Source organism: Hemicordylus capensis, chromosome 1, assembly GCF_027244095.1.
Source record: "Hemicordylus capensis ecotype Gifberg chromosome 1, rHemCap1.1.pri, whole genome shotgun sequence".
Taxonomy (NCBI): domain Eukaryota; kingdom Metazoa; phylum Chordata; class Lepidosauria; order Squamata; family Cordylidae; genus Hemicordylus; species Hemicordylus capensis.
Genome location: NC_069657.1, coordinates 394,708,916 through 394,733,098, shown reverse-complemented (window position 1 = coordinate 394,733,098; position 24,183 = coordinate 394,708,916). Strand labels below are relative to the sequence as shown.

At 45.8% G+C, this 24,183-nt stretch overlaps 1 protein-coding gene across 6 annotated transcripts in view; it reads left to right on the top strand.

Moving 5' to 3' along the window:
• XPO5 (exportin 5) overlaps positions 1–24,068 on the top strand; it is an 85,828-nt gene extending 61,760 nt beyond the window's left edge. For all 6 annotated transcript variants that reach the window (XM_053304185.1, XM_053304183.1, XM_053304181.1 and 3 more), the window contains 9 exons: positions 900–997; positions 1,687–1,733; positions 2,392–2,486; positions 6,390–6,452; positions 7,839–7,921; positions 10,300–10,407; positions 10,534–10,671; positions 10,795–10,959; positions 22,535–24,068. In XM_053304185.1, the coding sequence (XP_053160160.1) occupies positions 900–997; positions 1,687–1,733; positions 2,392–2,486; positions 6,390–6,452; positions 7,839–7,921; positions 10,300–10,407; positions 10,534–10,671; positions 10,795–10,959; positions 22,535–22,675 (938 nt within the window). In that variant the 3' untranslated portion in view covers positions 22,676–24,068. The remainder of the gene's footprint in view (positions 1–899; positions 998–1,686; positions 1,734–2,391; positions 2,487–6,389; positions 6,453–7,838; positions 7,922–10,299; positions 10,408–10,533; positions 10,672–10,794; positions 10,960–22,534) is intronic.
• The last annotated feature ends 115 nt before the right edge of the window (positions 24,069–24,183 follow it).

Genomic DNA, 24,183 nt, shown 5'->3' with positions numbered 1-24,183 from the left:
GGGGGGTGGGGTGGCTTCTTTAAGTGTAAACGGAGCCGGTGCTCGGTGCCACCCAGCAGCCCCCACGGTGGGGAATCGCCTCAACCACTCACCTAGCCGCTGGTGGGGGCTCGCCTCCGTGGGAGCCAGGGAAGTGGCGGAAGCGATTCCCCGCCATGGGGGCTGCTAGGCAGCACGGAGCACCAGCTCCGTTTACACTTAAAGAAGCTGCCGCCGCCCCCCCAGAGGCCCCACCTGGTCTGGAGGAAAAAATCTAGAAAAGAATATTTTCAGAGTCATATGGGAAAATGCTGGAAGGGAAGGATCAGGTTTGCAAGAGTTTCCAAACAGTATGGGGCAAGAATTGCCCAAAATATATTATGCAGTCTTCTTGCTCGAGTTGGGGGTCTCCATCATGCTTCCCAGTAGACAGTCTTTATCTCAAAATAGTCACAGCAGTGACCTTAGTTCTTTTTCACTTCTCAGGCAGCCCAAACTTTTATTTTACTTAAGTCAGAACTGCACAACATGTGGTCCACGAAACCTGATGCAGCCCATCAGCTATGTATCATAGCTTGCCCGATGTTTGATCATCTCTTTTGTTTGCAGGGGTGGGAGGATAACTGAATAGCTGAATCCCAGAAAGAAGGATATTGGCAGCAAGTGAAATCCCTCTGTGTTCCTCTCAGTTTAGGTCCATGGAGTATTTAGGGCCACTTACGAGTGAGAGAGGGCTGGAGATGTTCTTTGTGCAGCTACTACGGTCTTGCTCTGAGATTTCTGATGGTGGAGTTGCTCTCCAATCAGTAAGCTCCATAAGTGGAGATTGTGCTTTTGGGCTGAAATGGTTCAATGAATTGTAGTAGGGAAATGTTGAGGCATTCATGTGCTACTTAACTTCTTTAACTAGTTCCATACAGGTGTGTTTGTGAAGCCTTTGGTCCTCTCCTGCCCACCTGAACACTATGAATCTCTTATCTGTCCTATACTTGGACCACTCTTCACGTACTTACATATGGTAAGAAACTACATGGTGTGTATGTGTGACTTCCATCATTGGCTACTGTTGACAGGTCAAGACTTCCATGACAGCCCTCCCCCTTTGTTTGTTTATGTATACCTATGTGAATTGCTTTGGGGACTTTTGTTGAGAAGCAATATATAAATCTCCTCCTTCTCCGCCCACCCCCAGAGTGGGTGTTGGCATCACTACACCCTTTGAAGTAAGCTAGGCTGAGAGATAGTGACTTTCCCAACTACCCAGTGAGCTTTATATCTAGGGATAGATTTTAACCTAGGTTTTTGACATCCAAAACCAGCACACTGGCTCTGGCTTAGTGTTTAGCAGAACAACAAGGCCTAGGAGGCTTCAGGATGTGAGATCAATGCCTGATGAAATATCAGAAGTTTCTGCAGTGAGGAAAAGAGGCGGGGTCAGGCAAGCAGAGTTTCTTGGGTGAGAGGACTTCAGTGCCCTACATAGTTCTCTGCTCATCTACATGAACAGCAAAATCTATTGAGCAAATATATGCTAACTTGCATAATTATTCTGGGTTATAGAATTCTGTTTTTGTTGGCACAAAAACAGAATTCTATAACCCTTGATGCAAAATATGCACAACCTTTGATACAGAATTTGCATGGCCCTGAATATATTGCAGTGTCGTCTTTCATGTCATACTGTGTTTGTTTTTCTTCTTCTGTCAGAGGCTTTCCCAGAAATGGCAGCTCATCAATCAGCGGAGTCTGCTTTGGTAAGTGTGATGGCTTAAAGTTCCAGGGCTGGACAAACTTGGCCCTCCAGATGTTGTAGAACTACAACTCCCATCAACCCCAACCACAATTTATTGTGGCTGGGGATTTTGGGAGCAGCAACATCTGGAGGTCCAAGTTTGCTCAGCCCTGACTTAAACAATATGGAGAGGAATACAACTTCACTGCCTTTGCAGTGGACACCTGTAGTAACTGCTTCAGGAATCACGGTGTCTAGTCTCTCCTGAAGGATGCAGCATCAGCAGGTAGCATGATGAAGATGATTACTTCTGGAGAAAAATGCTCCTAGAGTCTCCAGTCCCTTGACTCTGCAATTCAATTTGATCCGAGTAGAGAGGAGGAGTGACTAGCTGCTGAATGGGCTATAACTGTTTCTCACCTTTCTGAGATGTGGCCAAATAAATGTTGTCTGTAACTAATCCTTTGAGATGGTGCTTTTCGTAGCTGAAATTAGAATGGGTGTTGCAAATTCATTAGTAATACTATGTAGTAAAGTAGAGAATATCCTTAGATTTCCAAGGCTTGCAGAGTGAAAGTCCCATCAAGTTAAAAGGTGTTGGTAACATGATTATGCTCAGCATCAGTTGTGCTCTTCAGATTTGTTGCTACCCTAAATTATGTCTCTTTATTCTCCAACAGTGATGAGGAAACAGCAGATGATAACCCAGAGTCCCAAGAGATGCTGGAAGAGCAGCTGGTCAGGCTGCTCACCCGAGAAGTCATGGATTTAATCAGTGAGTGAAACTAGTTGGTTGCATGGAAACTCCAGGCCTTCCGTGACACGTGTCTCCTTGAGCAGAATAAATGCCGCTAGTATGTTTATACTTGGATCTGTGGGATCAGAGTATGTTACAGTGACCTGACCAAGCTTCAGTGCTCTTAGCCTTGTTTCTCATAGCCCTCACATGTTTTCCCTCTTGCCAAGGTTTTCCTTTATTGATTCCCATCCAGTGGTCCCTCTAATTTTTTTCATCTGTATGTAGAATTAGTTTTGTTCTGGACAGCAGTATCAAGGTAGTCTGTACAGACATGCATTCAGAATGGGGCCTTCCTGATACAAAACACAGAAAATAAAGTACCTAGTAGATGTTGAGATCTATATTATAATGGCAATAGTAAGAGAATATAAACAGGTGAAAAATGAGTATACAATGTGAAGTGACCCATTGGGTAATAACACAATAATCAGAATACTGAAAGAAACAAATGGCTAGGCAATGTAAAATAACCCGATGAGTGATGATACAAATTGAACAAATGGCTGAGGCTTGAGCACTTATGCAAGGTTTTGAATGCTTCGTCAGTCAAAAAAAGGTGTCTCAATCTTCAAATGCTTTCAAATCGGTTCTTGAAATAAAGGATACACAATGATAATGTAACAATTTAAAATCCAAAAAAGCAAATACACATTATTTTCACAAATTGTCACATTATCATTCTGTATCCTTCATTTCAAAAACCGTTCTGACAGCATTTGAAGTCTAACCAATTTAAACCAAATTAGGTACAGTTGCAGTTAGTGACACACAGGGTCACCTCAAGAGCATAGTTTGTGATGATGTCATTCACACTGATTCAAGATGGCAGATGTGTAAACTTTGGAGACTCTAGTGCAGTAGTGCACTTTGTGAACCGCCTAACCGATTTGAACCAAATTTACTACAGCCATAGGGATACATAGGGGTGCCCAAATGGCGTGGTGTGTGTTGATGATATCCACTCCCATTTAAAATGGCAGCTGCGTGGACATCTGAGGCACAAGCGGGCTAATTTGTGGACTACCTAACCAATTTAAACCAACTTGAGTATAGTTGTAGTGAATGACACACAGAGACACTTCAATGTTTGTGATGATGTCATCCATACTGATTCAAGATGGTAGACATGTAAACTTTTGAGGCGCAAGTGGGCTAATTGTAAGGCACTTAACCAATTTGAACCAAATTTGATGCAGCTGTAGGGACACTTAGGAACACCTCAACAGCATAGTTTGTGATGACGTCATCCACCCCAATCCAAGATGGTGGTCACATGAACATCTGAAGTGCAAGCGGGCTAATTTGTGGTCTGTCTAACCCATTTGAACCAAATTGCGTACAGTTGCCGTGAGTGACACACAGGGTCACCTCAAGAGCATAGTTTGTGATGATGTCATCCACACTGATTCAAGATGGATGCGTAAACTTTGGAGGCGCAAGTGGGCTAACTTGTGAACCACTTAACCAATTGACTCTACAGCTGTAGGGACACATCAACTGCGTAGTTTGTGACAATGTCATCCAACCCAGTTCAAGATGGCGGACATATAAACTTTTGAGGTGCATGTACACTAACCTGAGGACAGTCTAACCGATTTGAACCAAATTTACTACAGCTGCATGGACACATAGAGATGCCCCAATGGTGTAGTTTGTGATGTCATCCACCCTGATCCAAGATGGTGGATGTGTGAGCTTTTGAGGCACAAGTGCACTAACATGAGGACTCTCTAACCTATTTGAGCCAAATTTGATATAGTTGTAGTGAGTGACACACAGGGACACCTCAGTGGTGAAGTTTGTAATGGTGTCATCTCCCCCAATCCAAGATGGTGGACACATGAACATTTGAGGTGCAAGAGATCTAACTTGTGGACCTCCATTTGAACCAAATTTAGTCTGGTTGTAGAGACAGTGAAAGGAAAGTAGGCTGATTAGTTCTTACTAGAACAACTTGTGTTTTGGGGTGGTTTTTTTGGGGGGTGGGGTTGAATTATATATGCAATTGTTTACTCCCTTTGCTTTGTTTAGAAGCTGTGCAGGGGTCAAAAGTTCACAGCTCCTGTTCTACAGTTTGGTTTGGGAGGGGAAAGAGTTTTACTGTTTAATTTTTGGAGGGAAGAGAGGGTTTTATTCGATTGGCATATTTTTAAAAACAGGGAACTTGAGTTTGTTTAGAAATTTGGAGGGAAAAGAGAATAAAAGGAGGCTTGCCAGCAGCAAACAGTTAGTTTACAGTTGGAATTAGAGCTAAATAGGAGTAAGACCCAGAGAGAAACAGCTGGAACAGTGAAGAGACAAAGCAGACTGCAGGAGAAAGCTGACTGGGGTAGTCAGAGGCAGAGAGCTTGCAATTACTAAGCTGGAATTGCAGCATAGGAGAGGCAGAAACTACTAGGTGGTAGCAGCAAAAGAACCTGGCTTACTGCAGGGGAAGGAAGGAAGCCTCAGAGAAGCTGCACTCCTTTTGAGACTATTGCTGAGCGTAGTTTTTATAGGCTATTCTTGGTTATTCTGTGATTTTCTTGTATTTTTGCTCAACCTGAATTTTTTCCTTCCTTTTTTTTTAACCTGATGTTACTGCGCTGTTTGGGAACTAAGAAGATTTTGAATGAACTCAACTTTTTCTTATTTTTTTGAATTGTTTCAATAATGCCTCTGTCAATTATTTTCCCCACCCCACGCCTGCTTGTGTAAATTACCACTCTACGTTTTTGTAAATGAGAGACAGAGGCTCCAGTGACTGGATGGTAGAACCAGTCAAAATAACTTTACCAGAGTTCTATGCACAGGGCTCGCTGAGGTGGTACCCTCCACAAACCTAAAAGATGCTTATTTCCATATTAGAATCAGACCAAGGCATAGAAAGTTTATTCAGTTCACCTTGGGGGCTCAAGCCTACCAATACACCATTCACCATTTGGCCTCTTCACTGCATCCCGAGCCTTTACAAAGTGCATGAGCACAGTAATTGCCCAACTTAAGAACTCAAGGAATCTCCATCTTTCTATACCTGGATGATTGGATGATAACCTCTATAGACAAAGATATGTTGTGTCCTCCAAATACAATACACCCTGACATTACTTCAAGATTTGGGTCTCCAGATCAGCTGGTAAACATTGAACCTCCAATTATAGAGCTAGATTCTCTATATAGGGGCTGTATTTTACACACACACACACACACACACTGCACGCACAAAAAGAGCCTTCCTCCCAGAGAACAGAATGGTCTTGATTGTACACTTGATCTATGCATTCGAAGCCAACCCAAGAAAAAAGGGCCAGAACAGTTCAAAGTCTCTTAATGGCATCTTGCACAACCACAGTGAACTACTCCAAACTCAGAATTCACTGTCTTCAAATGCGATTTCTGTCAGTATTCAAACTGAATGTGGAGAGTCAACACATCTGGCTACTCCTATACCCACAATAACAGTGAGAATTCTAGAACTACTCGCAGTGTTTCTCACCCTGAAGTCTTTTCTACCTCTAATCGGAACTTGTACAGTACAAGTCCTCCTAGACAATATGACAGCAATTGCTTACGTCAGTCTCCAAGGGGGTACAGTCTCCAGGTCCCTTGCAACTTAGCATTCCAACTTTGGGACTGGTGCATTCTTCACAATGTTCTACCTTTAGCACTCCATATAAAAGGGACGGACAATGTCCTTGCAGATACCCTGAACTGGCTGGCAGATGCCCTCCAACGCCATAAATGGGAAATTGATCAGACAAGTCTCTCGGATGTTTCATCAATGGGGTAGTATAGGAGTGAGGCACTGCGAAAGAGAACTGAAGTAGTATAGTCCTGTGAGAAATATATGGTGTAGAATCTCTCCTAAGGTTCCATTTTGATCTCTTGATATATTTGCAGCTGTTTGCTGTGTCTCAAAGAAAGGCGCTGAGCATAATAATGCTGTTGCTGCAGATGGAGATGGTGAGTCAACAGATGTGTTCTTTCTGCTCCATGTTTGCCCAGTCTTCCACTTCATTCTCTTTGTAGACTTTGGGATTTCCAGGATATCCAGTTTCAGTGGTTTAGAGCAGTGTTGCTCAACCTTCTGAAAAACTGAAGTGCCACCTAAATTGTCCAGTGGATTTTATATTTACAGTAATGTGTACTGTATGTTGGAGGAAGGGGGTATGAATATAGGGCTATAAAATGACTGATGTCCAATCTAGTGTAGGTAGGGTTGCCACCTTTTATATTAGGGTTACACAACTTGAATATGTACCTGGGCTAGGGGTGATGTTGGCCAAAGCTAGGAGGGCTGAACCCAGTGCCATGCGGAGTGCAGCATGCCAGATGATTGCAGGGAAATATGAAGTGCCATTATGGTGTGATGCACCAATTTTTTGCCATTGTTTTGACAGGAGGAAGGGGCAAGATAGAGAGATAGGAAAAGAGGGTGAGACAGACTGACTAATTCTAGGCAGTAACTAGCAGCAAAGACCAAGCAGTAAGGAAAGAAGGCACTCTTCTCTCCATCCTTCTCACTGTGCTCCTTTCCCCTCTCCCCTCTCCCCTCAATGCTATTTCCCCTGCCTGTGTCTCACATACCCCCAGAGGTATACACAACACATGATGAGAAATTAGGCTGGTTCACATTATTCTAATTAGGGTAGGTGACGCATCCTACCTAAGTTCAGGACTGTGTACACTCCTGTTTCTGATCATTTTTTGAGTAAAAAGCAAGGTAGGAGTGAGAGGAAATGATCATCTGCTAAGCAGCAGCTGGGTTAGAGGGCTTTGTCCAACCCAGCAGCTGCACCCAGCTCTTTAGTGAAGCAGGACAAAAATCCCTCTGACCCAGCTGCTGCATAGCAGATGATCACTTTCTCCCTCTGCTACCTTGCCTTTTTCTCGCAGACCATCAGAAAATGGGAGTGCGCACAGTCCTGAACGTCTCTTACCCTAATTAGAATCATGAGGGTGACCTATTATAGTTTAGAGTGGAGGCTTCAAGCTGTGGCCCTCCAGTGTTGTTGGTCTTCAGCTTCCATCATCCCAGGCCACTTAGTCTTCGCTCAGGTTTTGCTTCCCAGAATGGAACATGTTTTCTTTCCAGCACAAGTTAAACTGTCTCGTTTTAGCAGCCTTCTGGAGTTTGGCTTTAGAATGACTGGAATACTGAGAACTGGGCTCACAAAATGTGCAGTAAGGAAGCAAGCTTACTTATTTGCCATGAATCCATGCCCTTTTCTTGAAGCATACCTTCCTGTCTGGATCCTTGTTCTCTAGTCTGTCTAATTGTAGAGGTCAACTTGATTGACTAGCTGTTTTGCCATGGAATTGTGTTCATGTTGCCATTTTGCCTGATAGATGAGGAGATGATGTCCACAGACGTGTCCCCACCATCCAGTTCTGAGCTCACCGAATTGGGAAAGTGTTTGATGAAACAAGAGGTAAAGAAGCCAAGCTTCAGTGCTTTTCTCATACAATGTGTGTGACTATTAAAGGGAACCTCCTTTTAGTAAATTTAACCCCAAGAGAACTGGAGTTGGAAGGTTAAGTATAAATTCTGAAAGAATGTAAGATTAGGTCTGGGAATCCGCTCCCAATGCTGCCCTCCCTTTGGGAAGCACTTGCTGCTATCTGTTTTAAGCCTATTTTCCTTAAGGAAAGTACCTCCAGTGACTGTTGCTGGTGACTTCTGTTTCTTTTTAGATTGTGAGCCCTTTGGGGACAGGGAACCATCTCATTTATTTATTTATTTATTTATTATTTCTCTATGTAAACCGCCCTGAGCCATTTTTGGAAGGGCGGTATAGAAATTGAATTAATAATAATAATAAATAATAATAATAATAAGCACTTAAAATGCACTTAAAATGGTCAAGAACGAGAAACTATTCAACACCAATGAATCAAAGCAGGCCTACAAGAAAGAACAAGTCAAGAACCAAGCAGAAAAATGGAGAAATAAGCCCCTGCATGGTCAATATTTGCACAATATAAGTGGAAAATCAGACATCACCAAGACCTGGCAATGGCTTAAGAATGGCAACTTGAAGAAAGAAACAGAGGGTTTAATACTGGCTGCACAAGAACAGGCACTAAGAACAAATGCAATAAGAGCAAAAGTCAAAAAATCCACAACAAACAGCAAGTGCCGCCTTTGTAAAGAAGCAGGTGAAACAGTGGACCACCTGATCAGCTGTTGTAAGAAGATCGCACAGACTGACTACAAACAAAGGCATGACAAGGTAGCAGGGATGATACACTGGAACATCTGCAAAAAATACAAGCTACCTGTAGCCAAGAATTAGTGGGACCATAAAATTGAAAAAGTGGTAGAAAATGAAGATGTAAAAATATTATGGGACTTCCGACTACAAACAGACAAACATTTGCCACACAATATACCAGTTATATACCATATAACTGTAGTCGAGAAGAAAGAAAAACAAGTCAAAATAATCGACATAGCAATACCAAGGGATAGCAGAATAGAAGAAAAAGAAATAGAAAAAATCACTAAATACAAAGATCTACAAATTGAAATTGAAAGGCTGTGGCAGAAAAAGACCAAAATCATCCCAGTGGTAATTGGCCCAAAAGACCTTGAAGAGCACCTCAACACCATAGGGGCCACAGAAATCACCATCAGCCAATTACAAAAAGCAGCTTTACTGGGAACAGCCTATATTTTGCAACGATATCTATAATAACCAACAGTATTGATGATAAAATTCAGCCATCCCAGGTCCTTGGGCTTGATGTCTGGATAAAACAAACCAGTCAATAACACCTGTCTGACTGTGTAAACAAGAAATAATAAAGAAAGTAAGCTTGTGAGATCACTCAGCATTCTGTCATCAACTTTGCAATGCCTCCCTGGACCAATATGAACCAAATTGGGTACAGTTGAGGGTCACATAGGGACACTTCAGCGGTGGAATTTGTGGCACAAGTGGGCTAACTTGTGAACCAGCCACGGCTAACTGATTTGGACCAAATTTAGTCCAGTTGAAGGAATAGTGCAAGGAAAGTAGGCAGATTGGCTCTCACTAGAAATTGTTCCAATTTTTATGAATGTCTGAGCAGGAAGGCAGAAAACTCCCAATGCTGGCAATTGATCAAATTCTAGAATTTTCAGTAACAACTGTTCAGAATATCAGGCACTCATTCTGCCCCCCCCCCCAATCACTGGAGGTAGATATGTAGGAAATTTGCAACAGGGGCTAGTTTGTTTGGTTTTTTGACAAAGTGGAATGTTTAGTGATTTGGTTCAATTTTAATTAATTATATGGATTATGAAGAGTTATATCCTTCAAGGAGTTTTCCCCCCTCCCTTCTTGAGTTACCTTTGAGTATTCCATTGACTTTACTCCTATTTTCAGAGCATCATATTGATACCCCCTTAAATCTTTCAGTGATCCCCACAGTATGTACTTCAGCCCCTGGATAAGGGACGGTCCAAACCTTTGTAAGCTCTTTCTTAGTGAGCTTCATCTAATCCAAAGTTCACAACTTCTTAGTAGACAGACTCTAGATAAGAGGGTTTATGGAATATTTGGGATCCCTTTACTTGGGGGTTTCTGAACATCACACTATGTTCTAGAGGAAAGGTTGGCAACATGTGCCTGACCAGATGTTGCTGAACTTCAATTCCCATCACCTCCAGCCACAGTGTTTTACAGCTGGGGATGACAAGAGCTGTAGTTCAGCAACATCTAGAAATCCACACATTGCCTACCCATTATAGAGTGTTTAAGTGCCTCTGCCTTAAAGAACAAATCCTGTAAAGCATTTGCACAGAGTCCTCTCTTTACTTTTCCAGAATGTCTGCACTGCTCTGCTGATTACAGCCTTCACATCCCTTTCCTGGAAAGATACTTTGTCCTGCCAAAGAACTACCACACAACTCTGTTGGCCACTGCTTAAACAGGTAGTTTCACCACAGGTACTTGATAGGCAGAAGCACTGGGCAATCCCTTTGGGAACTAGAATGGAGAATGGAGGGATGCTAGACATCGCCTTTTCTCAGAACTTATCATTATCACTTCTGCCATAGGTGCTCACAGGAAATTTGATCCCTGATGCAGTGACCTGGTTTTTCACAAGTGTGCTGAAAGGATTGCAGATGCATGGGCAGCACGACGGTTGTATGATAGCTCTTGTTCATTTGGCTTTCCAGATCTACGAGACTTTGGTAAGAAAGTGCCACTGAGTTGACTCCTGTGCTCTTGGGGTGGGATGGGGGTGGGACTTGCCATCCAAATGTGGAAGACTGTTTTGACAAAGCCCCCTGTTGACTCTCCTTTGCTCTCTGAAGCGCCCACGCTATGCTGAGCTGAAGACAGTGATGGAACAGGTTCCAGAAATTCAAAAGGAACCCCTGGAGCAATTTGATTCCAAGCTGCTCAACCCAACACTGCAGAAGCTGACAGACAAGCGCCGGAAGGACCATTTCAAACGCCTAATTGCAGGCTGCATAGGGGTAAGTCATGGCAGCAGATGACTTACAGAATCCTCCTTTCTGCAGAAAAGATCAGGCAATCAATCTCTCCCTCCCTTCCTCTGGATCAGTATCATAGTTTGACCCTTCAGGCTATTAGTCTTGACACTAGATGTTACCAGCCCCAGGTTAGTCAAAATGGTAGCAGTATTTCGATACCTCAAAGCAATAGTTCTTGTAACAAACACATATGACAAAGCACTTGTAACAAAGCACATATAAGTGCTACAAGTAGCTTCAGTGTGATCATATCTGAGTTTGAAAACATGGTACTTTAGAGCAAAGCTTTAAAAAAAGTATGTCACTTGGAGCAGGTAACAAGTTCAGATGGGCTATCTGCAATCTGGATCGTGGTTCCAAGCATTCATAACTAGTGAGTTCTTCTTCGTGGTCTCTGCATCACACGAGGGATTTGCGCCTGCGCAGAGCCACCAACCGGAAAAAACTTCAAAACTTTACTATCTAAGGAAAAAAGAGCGGGCAACAGCAGCCCCCCCTTGACAGGCAGTGTGCCTCACACCATCAGTCTTTCTTCAACCACCGCAGCTGTTGCACCTCCGGCCAGCTTCTCTGACTTTACCTGTGGAAAACATTAAAACCTATTTGGGACCCTTTTTGTTGTTGTTGTTGTCCCCACCCCCTTTTTTCCTTTTCTCTGCCTTTCTTTCTTCTCGTTGTTTCTGTCTTTCCGTTTTGTGCTTTAATTTTTCTCAGAAACCCGCCCTCTCCTGTCTTGGGCCTCTTATGGCCACGAGGATTGTCTTCAAAAACTGCCTTTCGTGCTCCGCCAAGCTCCCTTCTTCAGACGGACACTCTCTTTGTCTGTTTTGCCTGGGAGCGTCCCACCGGACTGATCGCTGCCCGGTCTGCACGGGCTTTTCAAAGCAAGCCCATCATAACAGGGCTGCTCAGCTCCGCACTTTCCTTTGGGAGAAGGCTCTCCTAACTAGCAGTTCCTCAGCGGCAGAACGTATTGGGCACAGCTTGCCGGCACAACCTCTTCCCCGTACGGGACTTGTGTTGCCAACACACACCATGCAAGCTACTCCTGAGGTGTAAACTCCCGTCTGCGCTCCCTCCGGCTGGCCCTACGCCTCTCCCAGGACCACTGCTTCTGCTGCCACTGGTCCCCACATTCTCGGACTCGGCTATGCTCTTGTCTCCCGACTCGGTCCCAGCCCTCCCGGGTCCGAGCAGCACCCAGCCACCTCTTCCGAAATTGACCATCAGACTGTCCTCGGCCTCGGATTCCAAGGGGGTGGAGTCTGGACCAAAACCGACAGGGTCGCGATCGGGCTCAAAGACGCGGAAACAACTACCAGCTTCTCCTCCCGCTCCGTAGTCCACCCTTCCAAAGCAGCCAAAGCAGGGCGTACCACCTCTCCCTGGCCCCTCAGACCCAGCTGCAACTGCGACGGCGCCTACACTGCCCAAGAAAAAGAAGAAAAAGTCCAAGCATCTGTCATCCACACAGCCCCTTGCTCCCCCCACGCCACCAAGGCAGCCCAGGGAGAGGCCGCTTGGTGAGACCTCTCCTGCTCACAGCAGTCCAAGTCTTCCTTCCAGATGCCCTTGCTGGCGACGTAGGTCCCGATCCCCCTCTCGGGATGATTCTGACTCCGACAGGACGGCATGCCTTCAGGAGGCGCAGATATTATGCCTCCCCAGACTATTCCTCACATGGGGATGATGATTATGACTGTTATACTGATAGCTACGGTTCCCCCCGTGGACGCCCTTTGCCATATGACAGCTACCGGGCACCTGACTATTGCCTGCACCCTCGTTATCTTTATGTTGATGCTGTCCCATATGATGACCCATACTGGCCTTCAAGACGTTGTCAGCGGGGCAGGAGGCGTCGTCGTTCCCATTTGCGCTCCCCCTCTGGTTCTTCAGACTCGACACCCTCTCCCCCACGGGCCCCACAACCTGCGGCCCCAGAATGCCCAGTACCAGCGGGAGACCCTCCTCTACCATCCGCCCCAGTGCCTGCCTCTCCTTCACTACCACAGCGCCCTGCCCTCCAGCCCCCTGTCCCTGACTACTCTGACTCTGGCAGACTCCAGAGTCGAGCCTCCTTTACCTGTCAGCAAACCCACTGCATGAGACACAACCGAGGCTTTTTTCACTGACGACTCCAAACACTATGCGGAACATCTACTCCAGATGGCAACTTCCTTAGGCATCGACATTTGACATCAACCTGCTCAGCTTGAGGACCCAATTTTCCAAGTCATTCAGGCAGACTCTGGTGTCCCTCTAGCACTGCCGATAGTCCCCACACTACTTCAGGTTGTAAAGGCTTCTTGGGAACTGCCAGCATCGATGCCTGCAACTTCTAAAAGACTAGACAGCATGTACAGAGTTCAAACGAAAGACACTGTTTTTCTTACAAGGCATCCAGTACCAAATTCAGTCATAGTGGAGTCTGCCCAGTCCTGCAACCGCCAGCATGTTCTACAAGCCCCGGGAGATGAGGGGAAAAAGCTGGACTCCCTGTGGGGGGGAAAGTATATTCCACGGCGGGCCTCCTTGTGCGCGTGGCGAACCACCAGGCGTATTGGGCGAGATACCAACTTTTCCTTTTGGACAAGATAGCCCCTTTCCTGCAGCATCTCTCCCAGGACCAGAGAGACGCTGCCCTCATTTTTCATAATGAGGGCCTTTGTGTGGCAAGACAGTTGCTCTATTCGTCTCGGCATTGCACCAGTTGTGGTGCTTGTTCCATGGCATCTGCGGTTGCCCTTAGGAGGCGTGCCTGGCTCAGATCATCCACATTATCCCAAGAGGCTAGGAGCCGCATTGAGGACTTACCTTTCGATAGCGAGACGCTTTTTGGCACAACCACTGATGACTCCCTCAAAAGAGTTCAAAAGTTGCGTTCTACTGCACGGTCCATGGGTTTTGCTCAACTCCAGGGCTCCACTTCTGGACAATCTAGGCGCAAATATTGGCCCCGCCATAACCCTGTTAGGCAGCCCTCTTATTTTGGGGGGGATTCCTTTTGTCACCGACAGCGCTTCAGTCAGCGAGGAACCTTGACTCCAGGATCCAACACCAGGGTACAGTTAGATCGCAAACCAAAATCCTCCTACCACAAGCGCCAATGACTCTAAGCTGCGCAAAGAACTTGGTTCCCACTATCCAGCTTGGAGCACGATAACTTCCGATGCCTGGGTATTAGCCACCGTACGAAACGGCTACAAGATCGAATTTGACGCCATACCCCCCTTTTCAGGAATCCGCACCATGCCTCCGTCCCCACACCTTCTGGTGGAAATAGACTCGCTCCTTCGGAAAGGCGCCATCCACTCCGTCCTCGGGAACGAGCGCATGGGTTTCTACTCAAGGTATTCTACTGTCCCCAAACAGGATAGGGGCTTGAGACCGATCCTGGACTTGAGGGGCCTCAATCTCTATATCACCTACGAAAGGTTCCATATGGTGACCATTCCGACCGTTTTGCGTCTGCTGTTCCCAGGCGCTTGGTTTGCTTCTCTCGACCTTCAAGATGCGTATTTTCATATTTCCATCGTGCTGCATCACCGCAAGTATTCGAGATTCCGAATCAGCTCCCAGTCTTACCAATACACTGTTCTTGCCTTTGGGCTAGCCTCCACTCCATGTGTTTTTACAAAGTGTATGGCGGTGGTGGCAGCCCACCTGCAATTGCAAGGCATCATGGTCTTCCCATACATAGACGATTGGCTTTTTGTCTCATCCACGGAACGAGGCCTCACAAAGGACATGCAGTTTGCCTAGGACTCCAGGTGAACTTTATAAAGTCAAACTTGACACCAACTCAAAAAACTCAGTTCCTCGGGGTCATACTGGATTCAGCTTCTTCCCTTGCTGCCTTACCTCGAGAAAGAATACAATCCATACGACTCGCCGCCCAGACTTGGTAGTTGCGGGCCACTGGACTCGGGGAGAACAGTCTCGCTACATCAACTACCTTGAGCTTCTGGCCATGTACCCGGCCCTCCAGGTCTTCCGTCTACACATAGCAGGCTCTGCCATCCTCCTGCTCATGGACAAAACAACAGCCAGGTCCTATGTGAACAGGTAGGGTGGCACTGTGTCCAGTTCCCTCTACTGTCTGGCCATGCATGCGCCTCTGGTTTTGGTGCCTGGACTGGGGGATCTGGCCAGTGGCACTTCATATTCAGGGGAAGCGCAACACTCTGGCAGATGCTCTGAGCTGCCAGGCAGATGTGTCACACGAATGGCAGTTGAATCGCAAAATCCTTCTCCAGATCTTCAGAATGTGGGGAACGCCCTCTGTGGACATGTTTGCATCCTCCCCTAATGCACAGTGTCCGAGGTTCTGCAGCAGAGGATCGGTGGACCTGGAGTTGGAGGGCGATGCCTTTCTCCAGTACTGGGGAAGGGAGTTTCTGTACATGTTTTCCCCCTTTTCCGTTGATCCCAAAAGTGCTTCAAAAGATTGCTGCCGACATGACCCAGTGCATATTGATAGCCCCGTGGTGGCCCCGGCAGCCCTGGTTCACCACCCTCCTTCAGCTGTCCAGAGCAATATACCACCATCTTCCCCCGGTTCCGCACCTGCTGACGGTGGAAAGGGGCCATTGTCTTCACCCAGATGTGGACTCTCTTCATCTCACAGCATGGTGGATAGACCTCTGAGTGTTTTCTCTGATTCAGTTCGAGAGGTCCTGTCAGTGGCTAAGAAACCTTCCACCTTGAAGTTGTATAAGGCAAAGTAGACTCGCTTTTCTGCATTTGTACAGGAAAGAGATGTGCCTTCAGAGGCATCTTTGCAGCTGATTTTTGGCTATCTGTTACATTTGAAAGACAAGGGTCTCACAATTTTTTCTTTAAAAGTTCATTTGGCCACCATTGCGGATAAACATGTAATGCCTGGTTTATTTTCACACAAATTAGTTAAAAAATTCCTTAAGGGGATCCTGCATTTGTTTCCTCCCACTCCCAAATGTTCTCCTCCATGGGATCTGTTGCTTGTTTTGCGACACCTGATGAGGCGCCCCTTTGAGCCTCTGGCTACTTGTGAATTAAAATTGTTAGCTCTTAAAGTAGTGTTCTTGGTTGCCACCACCTCGGCTCGACGGGTGAGAGAGCTGCGAGCATTGAGATCAGATTAACCATACCTGTTTTCACAAGGATAGAGTTGTATTGAGGCCCGATGCCTCCTTTTTGCCTAAAGTTGTATCTGAATTCCATGTATCGCAGGAACTATCTTTACCTACCTTTTTTCTTGCCCCAGTTTCTACTGAAGAGCGTGCCTACCACTCCTTGGACATACGGCGGGCCCTTGCCTTCTATCTGGACCGCACGCGATCTTTTAGCAGATCCACGTCCCTGTTTGTCTCTTATTCCAGACCCTCCAAAGGCCTTCCTGTCTCATCTCAGCGCATTGCCGCTTGGGTCAAGGAAGCAATCTCCATGACATACCGCCTGGCCTCAACGCCCTTACAGCTCCAATCAAGGCGCACTCCATGTGTGCGATGGCCACTTTGGTGGCCTTCCAGAATGGTATTCCTATGACTGAGATTTGTAGAGCTGCAACCTGGTCTCGGCCGACGACCTTTGTCTGGCACTACACTCTGAACGTTCACTCTCCTTCATGGGCCTCGTTTGGCTCATCTGCATTGCATTCTGTGGTTCTTAGTAAATAAAGTTTGTTTCTTTTTGAGCATCCTTCTGGTGTGGTTTGCCGTCTCTCTTGTAGCTGCACCCGCCTTCCATTGTTACCTAGCTTGCTATTATCCCTCGTGTGATGCACAGAGACCACAAAGAAGAAAGGCAGGTTACTCACCTGTAACTCTAGTTTTTCGAGTGGTCTTCTGTGCATTCACACGACCCACCCATCCTCCCCACTGCAGCTAGCAGGTCATTATGATTCATTGGATAGCTGCGGTGGTCTCTGGACTGACGGTGTGAGGTACGCTGCCTGTCAAGGGGGGCTGCTGTTTCCTGCTCTTTTTTCCTTAGATGGTAAAGCTTTGAAGTTTTTTCCAGTTGGTGGCTCTACGCAGGCGCAAATCCCTCGTGTGAATGCACAGAAGACCACTCGAAGAACTAGAGTTACAGGTGAGTAACCTGCCCTTCTGTGCCTGCACAGATCTCCCTTGAGTGGAATTCATTAGCTCCTCACAATGTGCACGTCACTGCAACACCCTCTAGTGGTGGTTGGGCAATCATATCTGAGTTTGAAAACATGTTACCTTAGACCAAAGCTTTAAAAAAAGTATGTCACTAGGAGCAGGTAACAAGTTCAGATGGACTATCTGCATTAAGTCCTCACTTGGTACTTTGCCTATACCCTACTACATCATTGGAGAACATAATACTCATACGGTATTTCCAGGTTAAGACAAGCCAACTCTCTTTCAGCTCAACATCTAGGCTTCAAGTACCTTAACAGTTACTTGGATTGACTTTGCCCCACTGTGGCTGTGTTACCTGTATTAGATTTTACACATATTGAAGGACCTCTTTTGAGAAACCTGAAGCCTAGAAAAAAGGAGATGAAATTATCTCCCTCAGAATTGAGGTGTTATGGGAGAGAGCAATCACAGAGGGAGTGTACAAAGTTAAGAATGCAAGAACTATCACTGAGAACAATGGTCCACATAGGCTGCAGTATCCTCTGACAGTGGGGCCTTATCAGCACCAGATAAGTTCTACCATTTAGACACCAGAAGACATGATAGTGGAATGCTTCCACATGTGCAGTAGGGATGTGCAAGGTTCCGAACCGGTCCGGTCTGGCACGGAGGGGGTTGTAGCTTTAAGGGCGGGGGGGTGGTACTCCCCCCCCACCGCTCTCCCCCCCCTCACCGCTCTTCCCCCTCCACCACTCTCTCCCCCCCCCCCCCGCCACTCTTCCCCCTCCGGCGCTGTGTTTTTAGATAAAGATTCTGGGGTGGCAGCGTTCCTCCCTGCCGCCCCTGCCCCCATCGTTAGCCTGCAAGTGCTGAAGTCAGTAACACGCATGCGCCCGTTCTGCCACGCATGCACACACGCGGCAGATTCCATTCTTCCAATTCTGTCTTTTCTTACTCCTCATCTATCTAATTTGCATATAAACATGCAGGCAGGAACTTGTGTCAAGTTCCTGTATACATAATATCTTGCTTATGCATAAAAATAGTAATTTAATATTGCTTTTAAAATAGTACTCTCTCTTACACACACAGTACTCCCCCTCCAGCTTTCCTCCTCTCTTCATTTGGTAATCACTGCCCTTGCTCTCCTTAGCAAATGGGACAATGCATGTTTGCTACCATAAAACCAGCTTATCAACTTAATTGATAGGAAGCTTAAAATATGACATCTCATATCATACTGGAAGTCTGTAACCAAACATCATCCAAAAAACCTCCAAGCAGTACACTCAGAACTAAAACACTCATTACCTTGAAAAGGTAATGTTATAGTAATGAACTTTACAAATCAATATGGTATCCACATTAGGAAAGTAAACCACAAGGAATGGGATGGGAGATTTAACCCTTCAAACCACACATTCATATATATCCAGGTTTTTACAACTGTAATGATTTTTAGGCAGAGGTTTAAGGGAGCGGGGAGTACTACAGTGAGGGAAATAAGTATTTGATCCCCTGCTGATTTTGTCCGTTTGCCCTCTGACACAGAAATGACCAGGCTATAATTGGAATGGTAGGTTTATTGTAGCTGTGAGAGACAGAATAACAACAAACAAACCCTCAAAAGCCCAGTGCCCCAAAGTCAGCGATGGATTTGCATTGTAGTGAGGGAAATAAGTATTCGATCCCTTCACAAAAGATGTCTTAGTACTTGGTGGCAAAACCCTTGTTGGCAATCACAGAGGTCAGACGTTTCTTGTAGTTGGCCACCAGGTTTGCACACAACCCAGGAGGGATGTTGTCCCACTCCTCTTTGCAGATCCTCTCCAAGTCAGAAAGGTTTCGAGGCTGATGTTTGGCAACCCGAACCTTCAGCTCCCTCCACAGATTTTCTATGGGATTAAGGTCTGGAGACTGGCTGGGCCACTCCAGGACCTTCATGTGCTTCTTCTTGAGCCACTCCTTTGTTGCCTTGGCTGTGTGTTTTGGGTCATTGTCATGCTGGAATACCCATCCACGACCATTATCAATGCCCTGGCTGAGGGAAGGAGGTGCTCACCCAAGATCTGATGGTACATGGTCCCGTCCATCGTCCCTTCGATGCGGTGAAGGTGTCCTGTCCCCTTAGCAGAAAAACACCCCCAAAGCATAATGTGTCCACCTCCATGTTTGACGGTGGGGATGGTGTTCTTGGGCTCATAGGCAGCATTCCTCCTCCTCCACACACAGCGAGTTGAGCCAAAGAGCTCGATTTTGGTCTCATCTGACCACAACACTTTCGCCCAGTTCTCCTATGGATCATTCAGATGTGCACTGGCAACTGCAGACGGGCCTGTACATGTGCTGCCTTGAGCAGGGGGACCTTGCGGGCACTGCAAGATTTCAGTCCTTCACAGCGTAGTGTGTTACCAATTGTTTTCTTGGTGACTATGGTTCCAGCTGCCCTGAGATCATTGACAAGTTCCCCCCGTGTAGTTCTGGGCTGCTTTGTCACCGTTCTCATGATCATTGCAACTCCACGAGGTGAGCTCTTGCATGGAGCCCCAGACCGAGGGAGATTGACAGTTATTTTGTGTTTCTTCCATTTGCGAGTTATCGTGCCAACTGTAGTCACCTTCTCACCAAGCTGCTTGGCGATAGTCTTGTAGCCCAGTCCAGCCTTGTGCAGGTCTACAATCTTGTCCCTGACATCCTTTGACAGCTCTTTTGTCTTGGGCATGGTGGTGAGTTTGGAAGCTGAGTGATTGCTTGCTTCTATGGACAGGTGTCTTTTATACAGGTACTGTAACAAGCTGGGATTAGGAGCACTCCCTTACAGAGGGTGTTCCTCATCTCAGCTCGTTATCTGCATATAGTGAAAAGACACCTGGGAGCCTGAAATCTTGCTGGTTGATAGGGGATCGAATACTTATTTCCCTCACTACAATGCAAATCCATCGCTGACTTTTGGGCACTGGGCTTTTGAGGGTTTGTTTGTTGTTATTCTGTCTCTCACAGCTACAATAAACCTACCATTCCAATTATAGCCTGGTCATTTCTGTGTCAGAGGGCAAACGGACAAAATCAGCAGGGGATCAAATACTTATTTCCCTCACTGTATGTACTCACACATGAGTGGGAAGACTTTTAGTGGGTCTCTTCTTCATCCTTCTTTCCCTCCTCCTCTCTCCTCTGTTCACCATTTCATACCTTGCTACACCCAGCCCCCACTCCATCCCCTTTCTCTTGATATCTATTTTCCACTGGTTTTCTCAGTTCACACATATTGCACTAGTTCTCTCCTGCCTGCATGTTTGCTTTTAAAAATCCCAGTTTATGTTAGCTTCATCCCCTTTTTGGTAAGTCAGTAGCTCACTCTAGCCACCCCTTTCTTCATCTCCCTCATTCCCCCCCGCCCACATTTTATTTCTCAGTTCACACAGATTGTACTTGTTCTCTCCTGTATGCTTGCTTTTAAAAATCCCATTTTATTTGATCTTCATCCCCTTTTGTTGAGTCAGTACATGATCAGCCCGCCCCTCACCCCCACCCCTTTCATTCTTCTTATCTTTCCCTTCCTTTTTCATTTGATTAGCACTGTTGCTTACTTTTGTTTGTTTTCTTATCTTTTGCCTGCCTTCCTCTGTTCCTCCTCTGTAGTAGTTCAGAACAGAGTTTATGCATGCAGCACTCCAGCCAAGCCAAGCACTCCCTCTCACTCGCCCTGCTACCTGCCTCCTGTGTGTTTCACCTCTTGCATACCAGTGATGTCACTCGCTCTCGCTATCTCCTCTCATCAAAGAGACTGGAGAGATTAGCTGGGAGTGAGAAAAGGCTGTCTGGGACTCCGGAGGAAGACAGAGCCCTGCAGCGAAGGCTGCCTGGTTAAAGATTAGCTCCAGGGAGCTAATCTCCAGGGTGTTAAAGGACTGGCATGCTTGAAAAGGAGGGGGTGTTAAAGGACTTGCACGGACCAGCACTCAACCCCCTGGGGACCGGCAGCGGTCCGGGGATCGGCGATTGAGAAACTGTGATCTAGACCCATTTCAAACTGGCTTTAGAGCTGGCTATGGGGTAGAGACAGCCTTGGTCAGCCTGATGGATGACCATTACCAGGGAACCGACAGAGGGAGTGTGACTCTGCTGGTTCTCCTGGATCTCTCGGTGGCGTTCTATACCATCGATCATGGTATTCTTCTGGATCTCCTGTGGGAGTTGGGTATAGAGGGCACTGTTTACAGTGGTTCCGCTCCTATCTCTCGGATAGATTCCAGATGGTGGAGCTTGGTGACAGTTGCTCCTCAAAACGGGAACTGTTATATGGAGTCCCCCAGGGCTCCATTCTGTCACCAATGCTTTTCAATATCTACATGAAACCGCTGGGTGAGGTCATCAGGAGATTTGATGCTTGGTGTTATCAGTATGCTGATGACACCCAAATCTACTTCTCCTTTTCAACTTCAGGAAATGGCACTCATTCTCTAAATGCCTGCCTACAGGCAATAATGGGCTGGATGAGGGATAACAAGTTGAAGCTGAATCCAAGGAAGACGGAGGTGCTCATTGTGGAGGCTCAGAATCTGAGGGGTGTGTTAGATTTTCCTGTGCTGGGTGGGGTTAAACTCCCCCTGAAGGAGCAGGTGTGCAGCTTGGCAGTACTCCTGGACTCAGGCCTCACCCTGGTTTCTCAGGTGGAGGCCATGGCCAGGAGTACTTTCTATCGGCTTCGGCTGATTCAACAGCTGCACCCATTCCTTGAAGAGGATGACCTCAAAACCGTGGTGCATCAGCTGGTAACCTCCCGGCTTGACTACTGCAAAGTGCTTTACGTGGGGCTGCCTTTGTACATAGTCCGGAACTTCATTTAGTTCAGAATGCGGCAACCAGATTGGTCTCTGGGGCAACCCGGAGAGACCATATTATGCCTGTCTTGAAACAGTTACACTGGCTGCTGATATGTTTCCAGGCAAAATACAAAGTGCTGCTTATTACCTTTAAAGCCCTGAACGACTTAGGTCCGAGTTATCTTAGAGAGCGCCTTCTTCTGCATGATCCCCACTGCACATTAAGGTCATCTGAGGAGGTCCGTCTCTAGTTACCACTGGTTCGTCTGGTGGCGACTCAGAGGTGGGCCTTCTCTGTAGCTGTTCCTGGGCTGTGGAATGCACTCCTGGCAGAAATCCATAATTTGAGTTCATTACTGCCTTTCAGGAGAGCTCTTAAAACCTACCTGTTTTGCCTGGCCTTCCAGGGTTTTTAAACTACTGTAAACTGTTTTAAATGGTTGCCCTGGTTTTTCCAGGTTTTTTAGCTATTTGAATGTTTAATTAGATTTATTCTGTTTTTATAGTTTTGATTTTAATTGTTAACTAGCTTTAATTATTTTTATCCTGTTGTAAACCTCCCTAAGCCATTTTGGAAGGGCAATGTATACATTGAATAAATAAATAAATAATCTAGACTTTTCCTTTTGTTCCTCACAGAAACCCCTAGGGGAGCAATTCCGAAAGGAAGTTCACATCAGAAACCTCCCATCACTTTTCAAAAAGGTGAAACCACCCCTAGAGGTAGACTTACTGGATAACAGTGAAGATGGAACCCTCATTGCACTCTTTGAGCCATAAGCTCAGGACACTTCTTCTACCACTTTCTCCCTTTGCCTCTTGTGTCCCTGCACAGTGACTTTTTGTCTCCTCCTGAGCCTGGATAGACTAGCCTTATTGCAGAGGAGAAAGGATGTGAACTAAAAATGTTGTCCAGTCTGATTTTTCACAGCTCCACAACTTTATTCACAATTTATTTTTCTTTGGATAGAGTCCAGCCATTACATATGGAGGCCTTGGTTTAGTTAACCCCCAGATATCTTTGGGCCAGCTCTTTAAAAACTTGCCTTCACACATGCACACAATGCTTTCCCAGTGAAAAGAGCATTCTATCAATCCCCAGTATGTCTTTCATATTTCATTCAGGATATCCTCACCACGGCTGCCTCAACATGACACTAACAGGACTCATTCTGTTAACGCTTTGGAAAGGCTCAGTTTTTCTGGGATAACACAGGTATCCCTACTGAGCATTTCTGCACTCCGAAGTCTCCACTGATTTTATTTTTAAATTGTGTGTCTCTAGAGAAGTAGCACTTGATCACATATCCCACCAAACAAGAGATCAGGGACTGGTAGGAAGCTTATTTCGTTGTCAGTTTAGCTCAGCCATGTTTCAGGCAGCCTAGAGTGAACCACTGTGTTTTGTCCTAGAAACATTATCAAAGTGAGCCTTCTAGGTCCAAATCCAGTTTCAGCAGTCAGAAGCCTGACTCTTCTAGAAATCAGACCCAGGGCTACTTTCTGCTGGTCTGGAACACTAAAGAGCAACATTCTTATAAAAGGCTAAAATTCTGCATTTGAGCGTACATAAAATGGCAGAGTTCTGGATCATTCTCTAGAATATGCAATGTTAGTTCAAAATAATTCCAAGTTGTGCCTTACGGTAGACTTGGGTTTGCTTGTGCAGGATAAGATACTTCAATTAAAACTATGCCAGATTTTGACATTTGAGTCAGAAGTCAGTGCTAACTGCCTGATAACTAAAGGTCTTTGCTCAGCTACAGTACTTTGACTAGCAAACTGAAAATTATATTTCAGAAGGCTTTGGTGGGGGCATAGACCTGCTGATGCAGGCAGGAAAGCTTGGAGGAAATGAGCGTTACAATTGTATTCAGATTCTTAGTTATAGCCTGACTTCACTCAGACATCTTCCTTGCTGTTTTGTGTCACCTCTAGTATTTACCTCCATGAAACTTTAATAAAAATAAATATCTAATGACAAATAGCTTTAGAGCCTAGGCTGTCTGTATTTATTGTGTCAATTATAACTTTAACTTTCTGTGGCCATGATAGAAACATTAATTAACATTAATTTGAGGGGGGATTGTACAGATGTTCTGTTTGAAGATCTCTTTGAACAGATTGTGATACACTTAATGAATGTCAGTAAAGGTCTGTTTTTATACATGTATTCTTGTGGCTGCTTTCTTTCTTGGCATCAGTTCTCATTGGCGCAATTCTTCATATCATGCTTGCCACCTGTGTTTGCCTTACTGTGGCAAAAACCATTTTCTAGATTAAAAGTG